Genomic DNA, 15,812 nt, shown 5'->3' with positions numbered 1-15,812 from the left:
TAATTCAGTCCAAGTTTATTAACGAACTTTCGCAGTTTTGTAACAAATTTAAGTAGATGTGAGCTTCTTTCATTCCATAGCTTGATGAAACCCTTCTTTAATACATCTATGTGAACTAAGGACCCATGTTAACATGTTTCATAGAACCACCACTTTCGTCAGCCAAGATCGCATTAGTTTCCGTTGCGCGACTTTTCATTAAATATTTTCACATGATTTCATGGGTGGTGCTATCTGTTCGCTGATTAGGTTACAGGCATGGGTAAGCTGAGCACCCAGCCGTAGTCTCACATCATGTTGTATATCCAGCGCTTTGTTTTTGGGAAAGCAAGCTAATGACGTAGGAAGAGAAGAATGTACGTGTCTGAAATAGTGCGTGAGCGTGAAACGCATTTACTTGTCATTTAATTCAAACTCCAACTCCAACCTTCCTTACCATTATTCTAAAACTTTGCACATACGTCGGCTGATGCTCATCGCTGGTTTCTCAATATAGTCCATGAGGAATTTTAAAAGCAGAACGAGCACTTTAACGTGAAGAAAAGCTACCATTTATACTTTTGCTATTAGCACCTAGAGACATTAACTGTTCCGCATTTCAGTAGCTACTATGTCTCTAATAGTTTCTGATGTCGGTACTGACACACTGGTTGATTCTGTGATGATGTTACTAAAGGGATGGAGAAGGGTAAAAGTATGAATTTAGAGTCTAGTTCGGAAACGACCGAGAGAAAAGTTATAAGCGAAAATCGCTCTGATTCCTCTGACAGTGGACCTCTTCTAGTGTAAGCTCCTTGCTTTCCATATTTTCGAAAGAGGAAATATGGTCTATAGCGAGAAAAAATGTTCAGTGAATATGTGCTCTGAAATGCATAGCACAAGAACTATGAGTACTGAGCAGAAGTGTTTCAGAGTAGCAAGGGATAAAAAAGTGCTAATAGCTCTTACGGTATGCATTTTAGAGCTCATGTTTATTGGACTTTTTTTCTCGCTATGATCCATACTACAGCCTTTCAAAACATGTAAAGAAACAACTTGCAGAACGCAACTCATAGCAACAAGCTCCACTGTCGGAGGTATCAGAACAATTTTCAATTACAACTTTCGACTCGGTCGTTTCCGAATCAGGGCCCCTGAGCTCAAGTTCATACGTTTACCCTCCTCCATTATGCCTGAAAGTTGTAACGTTATCATGGCATCACTCTTTATGTGAAGCAATTCAAAGATTTTATTAATGTACACGAAAGGAAAATAATTAATTATTCTGTTATCACATCAAAAATCTCTAAAATGGCAGTGATGTGTAAGCTGTACAATTATAGTCACCACAGACGTAAGCAATGCGAATGGTCAGGTCTTTCGAATATTTTCAGTTTTAATAAACATAATATATACATAATCGTTTTAGTTTACTTTCAAGGAAATGTACTGTGCTGTTTCTTTTTAATAAAAGAAAATACCAAGCTTGCGCTTATTCACTCTGTCCCGTGGTGATGGAGCATGTAATGAACTATCGTCTCTTTCACGTCTCCAGTATGACCTTCGAGTGCTTTGGCAATTTTCTGTCAGTCATATTTATTTCTGTCCAGTATTTGTCCTTCGGATTTTTTGGACCTCAGAAGCACCTACGACGTCCACATTCTTCTATCACCAACATTAGATTCACTTCACACCACTCCCTCGTTAAAGCAACAGTCAGAAAACTAGTTCATAGTTCACACGCAAAACAGGAGACGATTGTTCCCTGTACAGCGGAAATGAAGAGAACGCAAACTTCCGTGGATGGTTCAACAAAAGACCGACAACCAACAGAACATGCGCGAGCACCAGTGAAGCGAACCCAACAAGACGGAATGCTGCTCGCTCACTTACCGTTTACACCTGAAAGAAACTCTCTTTCACTCCGGTGTTAGCCAGGCTTTAGAGTTGTTTCGCATTCGGTAGCGCTGCACACATAACACAGTTGCTGTCGGCAAGATCACTGACGGCCGGCTGTCTCTGATACTCGACCTCGGCCGGCTGCAGTAGCGCAAGCTAAACTCTGCCTGGCCGGAGTGGAATGTCTGTGAGACGCTCCTTGGCTGCTGATACGCTGAGAAGGTCGTCTGAAGGCGACCTGAGTTAGTTGCGTTAGGACAGGAGCGGTTGCGCGACACACCGCAATGGGACGGCTTAAGGGAATTCCCACCATTATATCTCCTGAACTTCTACATGTCCTAGCCTGCATGGGCCACGGAGATGAAATAGGTAAGTCACGTACTCTTATTATCATAATATCTTCACGGCTACATCGCAGTTTCCTTAAGGTAAAGGTATGGGCACTGGCGTCACAAGAAGATAACGCAGGTGTCCCACAGGATTGATTGCACGAAACCACACGCAAAACGACGTAGCTGCCGCGTCTTTTTTCGTTCGTGTTGTTTGAAAGTGAGAGAACGGTTCATCCTGCCGTTATTTTTGTGGCACTTAGTATCACTTTTCCCTCTCACAACGTCCGCAGCTCGTGGTCTCGCGGTCGCGTTCTCGCTTCACGAGCGTGGGGACCCGGGTTCGATTCCCGACGTGGTCAGGGATTTTCGCCTGCCTCGAGATGACTGGGTGTTCGTGTTGTCTTCATCATTTGATCATCATTCATGAAAGTGATGACGGTGGACTGAGCAAAGGTTGGGAATTTGTACGGTCGCTGATAACTGCGCAGTTGAGCGCCCCACAAACGAAACATCATCATCATCATCATCATCATGATCCCTGTGACGAAAGCTTTATGTCTGTAAAATCAGTCAGGTAACACCCTGCTTGGTACGCAACGTCACACTGCGGTTTCCCTTGCAACTGGGTGGGTGAACCCGCTCCAATGTGTGAGAAACTGTCAGTTATCCCCAAACCGCAATTTCTTAAATAATCCAGCTGCAATGTTTAAAACAACTTTAGACGTCTGATTATAAATGAGCTAATGCGTTAAGTAAAACCTTTATGGTAGAAGACGCAGAACCCTAATTATGTAGGTTTTATTAGTTTCACAATAGTTCCCAAGTACACAGTGTCCATAAAGAATGTCCACATTGCAATGAAGTGTTTTAAGCATTTAATTTAGGTTAGTTACAACAAATCACACATCAAACTAAAATAGATTAACCTAGTGTTGCTTACTAACGTTGAATATATGTATCTTCAGTTATATGGCATACATCCAACCTAAAAGCGAATAATTCTCGCACTTTGGTTAAGTTTGTGCTAAAAAAAAATAACACAGTATACTAAATGGTGGAGTCGGGAGAGGGGGGGGGGGGTATCAGACTGCCCCAAACTAAAATTCATTATTAGACCATTGGACATGTACAGTAGCAAAAGTGGTCGGATACAGTAGCACAGCAATGGAAAAAAGAATAACCTTTTACAATACGAATGTAATGGATAAAAAGTATCTTCTGTCGACGGTTCTCGGGAGTACTGCCGGATCCAGTCGTCGAAGGTCCACGATATTTCGGCGAACAACCGTTCCGCCATCAGCAGGTGGTGCTGGCACAATGAAGTGTTTGCTGCGTGCTGGCAGTATTTATACCTGGCGGTCCAGAGTTTGGTCGTTGCCGCTAGCAGCGCCCTGCCCCGTTGTGTGTGTGTGTGTGCGTGTGTGTGGGTGGGTGGGCCGGTGGGTGCATGTGTGTGGGGGAGGGGTTTGAAGGAAGGGGCGGGGGGTGGGGTGCAGCTGCAGTGAGGCGGGGGGGGGGGAGTCTCAGTTGTCTTCCGCCCGCCGTTCCTGTTGCTTCTCCCGTGCCGATGTCAGGTCCTGCTTTGATGGAGCTTAGTACTGGCACCAATGTCTCGCACAGCTGGAAGTCCGTTCCCCTGTTGAGTAAATAATCAGTCACAAGGATTTCAGTTGCTTCTATGAAAATGCGCAAGGAGGGGGGAGCGGGGGGGGGGGGGGGCACACAATGAAACTTTAAACAGAAATTCACGTTGAACTGAAATTAAAGATTCACTCTTAGGAAACTGCAGAACACAAAACGTTTTACACCCAGGAGTCGCCATTTTGGCTATGTGACATGTGGCGCTGCAAGCGGGAGAACAACAAAGCAATACTCGTTCACATCTAATCCAAAACTGTTTCTGTTACTCTTCTAATTGTGACCTTAAACCAACTCTACGACACTTGCAGTTGTACTGTTACAATTTATAACTGGGACATTCTTCTACGGACACCCTACATACCGTGGGTTATTTCCTTGCTTTCGTCCATTCTGTTAACTAACGATGAGTTTGTGTAGAACCAAACAAATAAACCACATTTACAACACATGAAGTTAGATTTATAGTCGTCCTTTAAACAACCGTACAGTGGCGCCGATAATAGAATAAAATCGTGTCGATTCCTCAGTGTTTATGACGTCATACCTCCTGAAGTGAGTGTCGTACAAAGACATTTGTAGGTGCATTCAGTGACATATGTTGCGAACAGAGTCGGTAGTAAAGAAATAAAGATTAAAACGTCCTGCCTGAGGCTGAAGTTGTACTGTGCGAACAGTGAAAATTTAGTAAGCGCTGGACTGTTTTCCTTTCTTGGTTTTATAAAGAGTGTGACCGAAAAGTAGTTTCGAAAACGTTTGACTCAACATGTAAAGTTTGGTGGAAATCGCTATGTGATTTCATTCTCATATACTAGATTAATATACTCTGGGTAATTTCTGTACGCAAAATTATGCTGACTGCTGACATATATACAGGTTCTAAAGTTAAACCTTTAACCCAAGAATATGCCTCTTACTATGCACATTATGAAAGCTTTCTACATTTGGCAGTAATTGTATGAGATATTTAACAACGAAATTTTGTGGCAGACCATGACTAAAACGAAGCATGCCTCAAAGACTGACTGAAACTTTCGCTGTCATTGATATTTCTAGCACGAGGTATGTAGGAATAATACTGTTGTGGGTTTGCGTCCCATTCTGGTGCAAAAGTTCGGTTGTCACTGCACATTCAATACAAAGAAGTTTCAACGTATCTGATCGGTTGTCACTGTTATTATTTAGTATCACTGACTGTTCATTGATCAGGTCGAGCGACATCTGTTCATTTCACCTCGGCAGATTTAATTCCTTTCCTGTACAATGTAAAAGTGAACCTAACGGTATCAACGACTGTTGGCAACAACTCACGTAATGAACGATGGGAAGTGAATGCGATGAATCGTGAGTCGGTTACCGATGGCCAGTCGTAATACAGGGTCGCATATGGCGAGAGTTTCTTCAGCTCGTCTTCGTGCTTGCCAAACCCCCTAGCCATGAAAGTCGCCGGATCCCTGCCGAAATCAGAACGTTTGGAGCATCGTGGGCAGGGCCCTCGAAACAGATCGGTATTTTGACGATCTAAACCGCCAATTAGACAGAATTTGGCACTATATTCCTCAGGAGGACATATAATTACTCTGTGAATCAATGTCAAGCCGAGTAAATGCTTAACTAAGGGCCAGAAGTCGATAAACACCCTTTTTCAACTTTGTCAAGCTCTTTCTGTTGAATAAACCATCCAGTTTTCGGAAACAAATCATTTATTTGTCTGTGCACGTAGATCAAATGTACCGATTTCCGTCCCATTCGGTTAACTGAGATGGTGCGTCATCTTTTTGTCTTGCAAGGAGAGTTCCCAGCGGTGTGATAGACTTTTTGAAACTATCAACACAGTGATGTAGGTTAAGATCTCAGGTATCACACACTGCAGGCATTCACCCTGGTGGTCCCTCGTTAGCGAGTAAATGACGAAAAAAGATATTCGGAATTTTGTGTGCTACATAACAGAATTAAAATAGTCCCTCTCTGTAGCCTGGAATTGTGGTGTAAGGGGTAGGATAACAGCTTCGCATGTAGGAGTTTGTTGATACGATTCCCATCACATACATAATTCTTTTCATTTTTAATCTTTATCAAAATGACTTCGATTATAATTTTTATTCAATTACTTGGTTCAAAAGTAATTTTTATTTCTATTCCTTCGTCATATCATTTTAATCCGCGTAAGAACTTTGTTCCCAAAATGTTCAAATGTGTGTGAAATCTTATGGGGCTTAACTGATAAGGTCATCAGTCCCTAAGCTTACACACTACATAACCTAAATTATCCTAAGGACAAACACACACACCCATGTCCGAGTGAGGAATCGAACCTCTGCCGGGACCAGCCGCACAGTCCATGACTGCAGCGCCCAAGACCGCTCGGCTAATCCCGTGCGGCTTTTGTTGCCAGATGTGCAATTTTTTTGCACAGTCATCGCCATACAAACATTTAAAACATAACCTGAATACCTATTGCACTATGGCCAAAATAACACAGTTAAAGTTTCAATGAGAGACGGATTAATAAGTTAAACAAAATTCAAGCAAAAAGTCAAATAGATATAATGAACGCAATAACGTGGACGGAAAAACAAGGTGATAAAGCAAAAGAAATTAAATCGAAATTAATACATGAAATTAATTAAAACACATGAACAAAGATTTCAGTTGAAGAAAGCATGATAGGAAGAAAAATGAGAGCAAATGAAGAAGTTGATATTATGATTAATATGGAATTTAAAAGATTACATTTAAATCGATTAATTGAACAAAAATAGTCTAAGTCATTCCGATAAAGATTTAACAATGAAACAAACTTACTGCCCCTGACAAGATTGGAACCCGTAATCGCCTGCAAAGGAAGTTCTTACTCTATCCAATCCACCACGCAACCAGACTCTATAACGGACGTTTTTTAAAGCTCTTGAATGACACACAAAATTCCCATTTTTTTCGTCAGCTACTTGTAAACGAGAGCCTACCCAGGTGAATGGCTCCAGTGTGTGATACCTGAGATGTTAACCTAATAAAAGTAAAAAAGTCGATTGCACCGCTGGGGACGTCTCCTTGTTAGAGGGTATTTTCGTTTAGTATAGCTCTCTGTGACCAGTTAGGTCTTGAGTAGAAACAGGTCTTAGTCTGGCAGTCCCGATTGCGCCTACCGGTTCAGTGCTGTATGGTGACTTTTATTCATTACAGTGTTCGCAGACGCCAATTTTCCCACCAGCCATATCTGCCGCCAGGGTCCCCGCGAAGTTCGAGCCGACGGCCACGAGATCCCGCAGCTGCTGGCAGCCGTCCTGCAGCTGATGCCTCTGGACCACCATGTGCCCTACAGGGTGAGCCCATGTTCCGTTCCCATGAACACTAATCCTCTTCTTTGGTAACTTCAAACAGATCTACCATACCGAAATCCTACATGTGTGTGTGTACAACAATTGTAAATATACTTCGGCGGTTTAACAGGAGTTGTTGCAAACTGAATGCGATATTGTCTGGGCAATACAGATTGTGAAGGGTTGGCATAAATTTGTAATCGGATCCTTCTATCTACCGCCAGATTCATCCACAGATGTAACCGAAAATCCGGCCGGAGTGGCCGTGCGGTTCTAGGCGCTACAGTCTGGAACCGGGTGACCGCTACGGTCGCAGGTTCGAATCCTGCCTCGGGCATGGATGTGTGTGATGTCCTTAGGTTGGTTAGATTTAATTAGTTTTAAGTTCTAGGCGACTGCTGACCTCAGAAGTTAAGTCGCATAGTGCTCAGAGCCATTTTTTATTTATTTATTTATTTTTTTTTTGTAACCGAAAACTTCACAGAAAACCTAAGTTCACTAATACGTAAGACCCATATTCATACTGTCATCATTGGGGGAGACTTTAATAATCCAACAGCCAACTGGTTTTTTTTTTTAGTACTTTTGTGGTACTCCTGAATAGGGACAATTCGGCAGGGGAATGCAGTTATAGACAGTACACGCAATTTGAAATGAGAATAATTCGTAAAGTGTCACATTAACACAGTTTTTCTTTGAAGGTCGTACATTGACTGGAGGAAGTAAGAGACTCGTAGGTCTACTGCATGTGTAAGAGTACATGTCATGTCATTTTCAAATAGACGTTGATCTCAGGCCAGTCACGTTGGGGACTGATGACCATAGATGTTAAGTCCCATGGTGCTCAGAGCCATTTGAACCATTAGAGCCAGTCACGTTGTATGCCAGTATATATATAACGTATTGATTAACTAGATAATATCTGTGTCTTTGCAATCGTCGACCTTCATCTTCCAATTAAGTAATCGAGGAATTGCCAGGACCTCTTAGACTCTCGGATTAGGATATTTCTTGAATCTTCCAAGACGTCGTTTTTCTCTTCTGTGCCATCCTCTTTCCGGTCAGTGTTTCCTTACGTATTCGTTTCATCACCGACTATGTGGTGAATCTCCTCGCCGGCCGCTGTGGCCGAGCGGTTCTAGGCGCTTCAGTCTGGAACCGTGCGACCGCTGCTGTCACAGGTTCGAATCCTGCCTCGGGCCAGGATGTGTCTGTTGTCCTTAGATTAGTTAGGTTTAAGTAGTTCTAAGCTCTAGGGGACTGATGACCACAGATGTTGTCCCATAGTGCTCAGAGACATTGTTTTTTTTAATATCCCCACTTCTTATTTTTCATAGCCCGAGGTGGGGCCACAACATACTTACTTGGAAGCTAACTGTGAGATTAGAGGTGACGCCGAGTTTTAGGTCATCCGTTTCTTGGTGCACAATGATAGCGAAGTGAAACTGGTTTACTGGTCTGCTTTCTGTTGCTTCTTGACGTCTTTGCAATGAACATACAGAGGAGCATAGACACTAGTTTATTACATTATTTTATCTATTACGGTTAGAGAACGCGACAGATGTTTTCGTAAATTACGCTGTAGGAAATACTGCAACCAGCTACATGATTTTTAGAAATGGTTTAATTATACCGTTGGTGGTTCCGGGCCTGAACCCAACACCAGATGGTAGCGTTGATTTCTTGCCAAGGTTTACCTTTGTGTCCTAAGATATAACAAAGCATTTGTGATTAAATAGTTACAAAAGTTTCTACATTTACGTCTTGAAATAGTTTGCAAATCACTAAAACTTCGTTATATTTTAGACACAAATGTAAAACTTGCCAAGAAATCAACGCTACCGTCTGGCGGTGGGCTCCGGACCAAACTAATAACGGTACAAAGTATCATTTCTAAAAATCGTGGCCGCCCGGGGTGACCGAGCGGTTCTAGGCCCTTCAGTCTGGAACGGCGCGACGGATACGGTCGCAGGTTCGAATCCTGCCTCGGGCATGGATGTGTGTGATGTCCTTAGGTTAGTTAGGTTTAACTAGTTCTAAGTTCTAGGGGACTGACGACCTCAGATGTTAAGTCCCATAGTGCTCAGAGCCATTTGAACCATTCTAAAAATCGTGTAGCTGTTTATAGTATTTCCTACAGTGTAATTATGTTCGAATGGCTCTGAGCACTATGGGACTTAACATCTTAGGTCATCAGTCCCCTAGAACTTAGAACTACTTAAACCTAACTAACCTAAGGACACCACACACATCCATGCCCGAGGCAGGATTCGAACCTGCGACCGTAGCAGCCCCGCGGTTCCGGACTGCAGCGCTAGAACCGCACGGCCACCGCGGCCGGCACAGTGTAATTAATTTATAACTTCGGTAAATGTGAAACATAGGTGAGGCTTACTAGATTCTGCGAGCAGTTACCAGAACAGACGTTATTAGGATTCGGGTACACGCAGTAACGTATGGTACTACAGACCACGAACCATGAACGTGCCAGATTCTGTGTTGCTGATAGCGCTACAGACCACGAACCACGTAAATGCCAGATTGGACTACTGTAATGGAACCCGTAGATTCAGGTACACATCACAGTGACATTCACTTACAGACATAGGTATAAGAAGACAAATGTACTCATAAGTTGGAATCCAATAACGCCAGAGAGCTACGTACAGGCGAGCTTTGCGAGTCCTTCCTGAAGTGCAACCTTCATTGTGTATAATAGTCACTCACACAGTGTCTGCTGAATGCAGTTAATCATCCGAGGCTGTTTTCTGGAACTCTACTCTGTCTGGAACTCTTCTCTGTCCGCAACTCTTCTCGGTTTGGGACTCTACCTGAAATTTGAGGATCTCTACATGCATTTTGGGGTGTTCGCTTACCGATGGTACGTGACTGCGTCGCTTTTTACCTCTAATTCGCAATCAGTGAGCGTGAAATCTGAGGTCTCTCGATGCGTATGACCTCTTAATGGACTGACGAAAGTGGCTTACACTGTACGTATCTAATTAACAAGGCTTACACCTAATATTCATGCTCAGATGGTTTTCCGTTTTTTCTGGCAACCCGACATGAACGGTCATTACATACCTTATTAACCCACGGCGATAGTGTGCTGAATAATATAACTCAAGGTAATTGTTGCAGTCGCAGCTCCTACTTACGTGGAACTGGTCAGTAGACAGAGAACAAATAGTGAAACTCTGACTCTACTGAATTTGAAGTGTAAAAATGATTGTGCACTCGGAGAAATTTCCATTTACGATGTCGTTATGGAGAGCGCCTGTAATATTGATGGTCGTCGTCTTGTCATTCTGCATAGGCTAAAGCGGAGTGTACCGTTCGCAGTTCAGTTCTACACTGAAACGAACAAGAGCTTAGTTTCGTGGTCTACAGGCCAATCATTGTAGTCTGCCAACGCGTGCTTTTGGTCCACGCTACAAGCCCGGTCATAAAACACAGTTGTGTTACATGATAACTATCAGGGTGGTGTGAGAAGACGCTTTCATTCCGACATGTCATTAATGACATTCTCCTATCGCTCTCTCTATGAGTGCTCCCAACTATGCTTTTAAAACAATAGCTGCTGCTAAGTGCTCACATTTAATGATATCCGTAGACACTTCACACACGCAAAAAGGCATGGTCATTGATTCCGTGAACAATGCTGAAGAATGCGAGCGCGTGTAATACACGAATTAAACTAGGATTACAAACATAAACAAATGTCTTTAAGATACTCTTAAAGGACGTCGTTCAAGTCTGTGACTTAATTATTGCACTGTCCTGCTGTCGTATATGGTAATTCAAATCAGAAACTACCTTCTGAGGTATCAGCAGAGATCTCAACGCAGTAGCCAGTGAGCAGATGATTCCGGGAGACGGAATGAGCGATCCTCTTTGCTCCTGGCCCGTCAGAGATATGGGGCAGACTAGGACGTAAGCGAATGCCACTGGTTTGTTTACCTCAGGAAGCTGTACTGCAGAATATCGGCTAAGCAAGAGGCCTGGGTTAGTTCCATGGGCTGAAGGTTCACTCTCAAAACAGCTGCATGAGCCTAACCTTCCAGGACCCCACCAACGCTCCCTCCTCTGCGGCGGTAGTAAATATGACGTAATGAAAAAAAAATCACTGTATATGAAGTCGTATCGTTAAAGCATCTTGCAGTAAGCACCTTATCCTCCACAACTGTTAATCATTGTTCGAATACTGTTTTGAAATGTATGAAACATTGATTGTTGTCTGTCAAGTGTTCATGAGTAACAATCGTTCCCCAAATGTTAGTATGTAGTAATCGCAGAAACATCCGTGATATCACGGAGTACAGTACATTTAAAGTGCAGAAATGTTATCTGCACGCAGGCTGTCGTTATGGCTGTGGTTGAAGATGATGTGAAGAAAGGATTCCCCGCTACCATGCCCGTCTGGAAAAAGTACTGTGAGGAGATAAAGAAGGCTGGCGAAGAACCGCTGCTCCATGAAGAAGAACGCTTCCAGTTCTACGAGAGAGCCAAAAAGGCGTTCGCCGTAGTGCACACAGGGTAAGTCTTCGAAATCGGTGGCTTACTGTTGGTACTCAAGAAATAATGTTGTTAGTTGCATGAGAGGAACAGAAAGGCGTGTACCATAGTCTATACAGAGTAAGTCTTTGGAAGCGGCGAGGTACTGATCCTGCTCATGAAATAACACTTGCATTTGGACGGGAGGAACACAAAGGCGAACGCCTTGTTTCGCAGAGGGTACGTGTTGGAAGCTGAACTGTTACTGCTCCCATTCAAGGAATAAAGCCTCCAGTTCCACGACAGAAACATACAGGTGTGCGCCATGGTCTACATCTACATCTACATCCATACTCCGCAAGCCACCTGACGGTGTGTGGCGGAGGGTACCCTGAGTACCTCTATCGGTTCTCCCTTCTATTCCAGCCTCGTATCGTTCGTGGAAAGAAGGATTGTCGGTATGCTTCTGTGTGGGCTCTAATCTCTCTGATTTTATCCTCATGGTCTCTTCGCGAGATATACGTAGGAGGGAGCAATATACTGCTTGACTCATCGGTGAAGGTATGTGCTCGAAACTTTAACAAAAGCCCGTACCGAGCTACTGAGCATCTCTCCCGCAGAGTCTTCCACTGGAGTTCATCTATCATCTCCGTAACGCTTTCGCGATTACTAAATGACCCTGTAACGAAGCGCGCTGCTCTCCATTGGATCTTCTCTATCTCTTCTATCAACCCTATCTGGTACGGATCCCACACTGCTGAGCAGTATTCAAGCAGTGAGCGAACAAGCGTACTGTAACCTACTTCCTTTGTTTTCGGATTGCATTTCCTTAGGATTCTTCCAATGATTCTCAGTCTGGCATCTGCTTTACCGGCGATCAACTTTATATGATCATTCCATTTTAAATCAGTCCTAGTGCGTACTCCCAGATAATTTATGGAATTAACTGCTTCCAGTTGCTGACCTGCTATTTTGTAGCTAAATGATAAGGGATCCATCTTTCTATGTATTCGCAGCACGTTACACTTGTCTACATTGAGATTCAATTGCCATACCCTGCACCATGCGTCAATTCGCTGCAGATCCTCCTGCATTTCAGTACAATTTTCCATTGTTACAACCTCTCGATACACCACAGCATCATCTGCAAAAAGCCTCAGTGAACTTCCGATGTCATCCACAAGGTTATTTATATATATTGTGAATAGCAACGGTCCTATGACACTACCCTGCGGCACACCTGAAATCACTCTTACTTCGGAAGACTTCTCTCCATTGAGAATGACATGCTGCGTTCTGTTATCTAGGAACTCTTCAATACAAGACACAATTGGTCTGATAGTCGATATGCTCTTACTTTGTTCATTAAACGTCTGTGGGGAACTGTATCGAACGCCTTGCAGAAGTCAAGAAACACAGCATCTACCTGTGAACCCGTGTCAATGGCCCTCTGAGTCTCGTGGACGAATAGCGCGAGCTGGGTTTCGCACGACCGTCTTTTTCGAAACCCATGCTGATTCCTACAGAGTAGATTTCTAGTCTCCACGTAAGGTCCACATAAGGTAAGTCTCTGAGGCTTCCTGAGTACAGTTCTGCACACTGGCTAATAAGGCAGCTTTACCACAGAGCCCATAGATTATTATGTGTTCCACATTAGCGTTACCTAAATCAAAATGCTTGACTTAACTGATTTTTTCCTGTCTTTCACATCAGAAGCAATATCTACAGGGTGACAATGACTGAACTATACGAAAAATACGTAAATTAGTTACAAACTACGGCGCGCACACATTTTATTCAACATGTAAACGTCACTGCAGATATTCGCATTTAGATTATGACATGTTCGAAATGCCTGCCATCATTGGCGATGATGTGGCGCAGACGAATAGCGATATTGTGCATGACCCGCTGAAGTGTCGGAACATCGAAGCTGTCGATGACCTTCTGAATGGCTGTTTTCAGCTCAGTAATGGTTTTGGGGTTATTGCTGTACACCTTGTCTTTAATTCAGTCCCACAAAAAGGAGTCGCATGTGTTAATATCCGGAGAATATGGCGGCCAATCGAGACCCGTGCCCCTGGATACCCCTGAGTCAGAATGCGGTCCCCAAAGTGATCCTCCAGGACTCCTGCTCCGATGGGGTTGAATGCGGTCCCCAAATTGCTCCTCCAGGTCTCCTGCTTTGCATGAAGCACATCTTGTCGAAATCAGGATCACTTTGGATAATGAATAATAATGAGCATTTGGGATTGGTGGCCGGGAGACCCCTCGCGGGGCGGTTCGGTCGCCGCTCCACAAGTTCTTTAACGCCACTACGGTGACTTGCGAGTGAATGAGGACGAAATGATGATGAAAGACACACAACACCCAGTCATCTCGAGGCAGAGAAAATCCCTGACCCCGCCGGGAATCGAACCCGGGACCCCGTGCGCGGGAAGCGAGAACGCTACCGCAAGACAACGACCCGCGGACGTCACTGTGGTTAATACGGATGAAATCATCTTCAAAAACCTTCATGTACTGTGCCATCAAGGACTATCACACGGATTGTTCCGTGACTGGACGTTGCACACAACACAGCGCAGTAAAGGTTTTGGAGTTATTGCTCTACACCTTGTCTTTAATTCAGTCCCACAAAAAGGAGTCGCTTGTGTTGAGGGTGAAGGGCCTTCTCGATTGCGAAATGCGGATTCTCGGTCCCCCCAAATGCGCCAGTTTTGCTTATTGATGAACCCAGCCAAATACAAGTGAGCTTCGTCGCTAAATCAAACCATACGGCGCATACTCATTCCCATCATACCCCGCGGCCAACCCTATATTTTGATCGTCTGACGTTGACTTTTCAGAAGATATGACGATTTTATTTCACTGAGTTCAATAATTGTCATCCCGTAATAACAATAAAATCATTTTTATGTTTTTGTCATAATGGTAGTATCGAAAATAAGGCAATGGAGACAGGATGGTAGCTCCTTACGCTTAAGCACACTTCAGTCCGGAAAGTCCACTAAACTAAATTATTTATCACGCTGTTGGTAAACTTCTGCTTCTAGAGTGATTTACTCAAATAATTCTATAAAGTTATTTATATCTCAGTCTACGTTCACTGAATCATTAATCTGGTGTGCTGCGAGTGATCGTTGAACAGTAAAAGTGTGAAAATTTGCTGTGGATTGCTGTAACTAAACTTCGCTAAATAAAACTGATATTAAACATGTGTGAAACATTAAAATAAAACATGTAGGAAAGCAAATCTGAGTGTATGTACATGTGTCTCTCATTCGCATTGTAGCCTATATTAAGGTAACAGTTTTGACAGTGCAGCTTACGCCGTTTCTGTTGCAGGGAGACGTCTCTCTATGGAAATATCATTCTGAAGATGGGCGTAATACCATAGTCATCCGGACGTCGTGAAGAATATTGGTTACAATTTTTCACCAAAGCATCACAGTACATTTTTTAAAGCTGTGTGAAATTTTTCTTTGTTACATATCTGCATTTGAAAAAATAGCATATGTAATTCACTGTTCCATAAATAAAGATAATAGTCACTTTTCTGTATGAAAAAATAAATACAAAAATGAAGTAAAATAGAACGAGAATCTGAAGATACAGTTAGAGTGCAGTATCTCAGCCGGACCTACTTTGCTAGTGGTCAGGGGAGGTGTTCGCTAGCAACACAATGAAATTCAACCTCTTATCACAAAGCCAGGTACAGCATTTCTTCATGAATTGTGTCAGTGAGCGACCTGTCAAGCTAAGCGATTGTTACCTAAATTTAGCTTTACTGATTTGATTATGACTAATTTTCTTTAACTACTTAAGAAGCTTCAATTGTCATTGTGCAGTCTGTGATATGAAAGGTAAACTCTTCGTCATTATCAGAAGTATACCTATAGCCATTCCTGCGCAGTATGAGAAGAGTATGAAAAATGCTCTTCATAAATATTTAAAAACCAATTTTTGCTTACACAATGTAATTAATGAATTTGAGACACGTTTTGCTTGAAATGAAATTCACTTCAAGTAGTATTCTGAAGAACTTGAAAATGCGAAATTAAAGCAACCGCTCTACTGATGCAAGCGTTCATACTTCGATCTGCATACCACTTTTGGTGTAAGAGACAACGAAGCCTCAGATTAATTA

At 43.0% G+C, this 15,812-nt stretch overlaps 1 protein-coding gene across 1 annotated transcript; it reads left to right on the top strand.

Annotated features, from left to right (window-relative positions):
- The first annotated feature begins 2,105 nt into the window (after positions 1 to 2,105).
- LOC126259628 (fucose mutarotase-like) lies at positions 2,106 to 15,222 on the top strand. The gene is made up of 4 exons (XM_049956549.1): positions 2,106 to 2,247; positions 7,032 to 7,171; positions 11,526 to 11,704; positions 15,011 to 15,222. The coding sequence occupies exons 1-4, from the start codon at positions 2,163 to 2,165 to the stop codon at positions 15,060 to 15,062; spliced, it is 456 nt and encodes a 151-aa protein (XP_049812506.1). The 5' UTR covers positions 2,106 to 2,162; the 3' UTR covers positions 15,063 to 15,222.
- Positions 15,223 to 15,812: the final 590 nt, after the last annotated feature.

The sequence above is a fragment of the Schistocerca nitens genome, chromosome 5, assembly GCF_023898315.1.
Source record: "Schistocerca nitens isolate TAMUIC-IGC-003100 chromosome 5, iqSchNite1.1, whole genome shotgun sequence".
Taxonomy (NCBI): domain Eukaryota; kingdom Metazoa; phylum Arthropoda; class Insecta; order Orthoptera; family Acrididae; genus Schistocerca; species Schistocerca nitens.
This window is presented reverse-complemented; position numbering and strand designations above follow the sequence as displayed.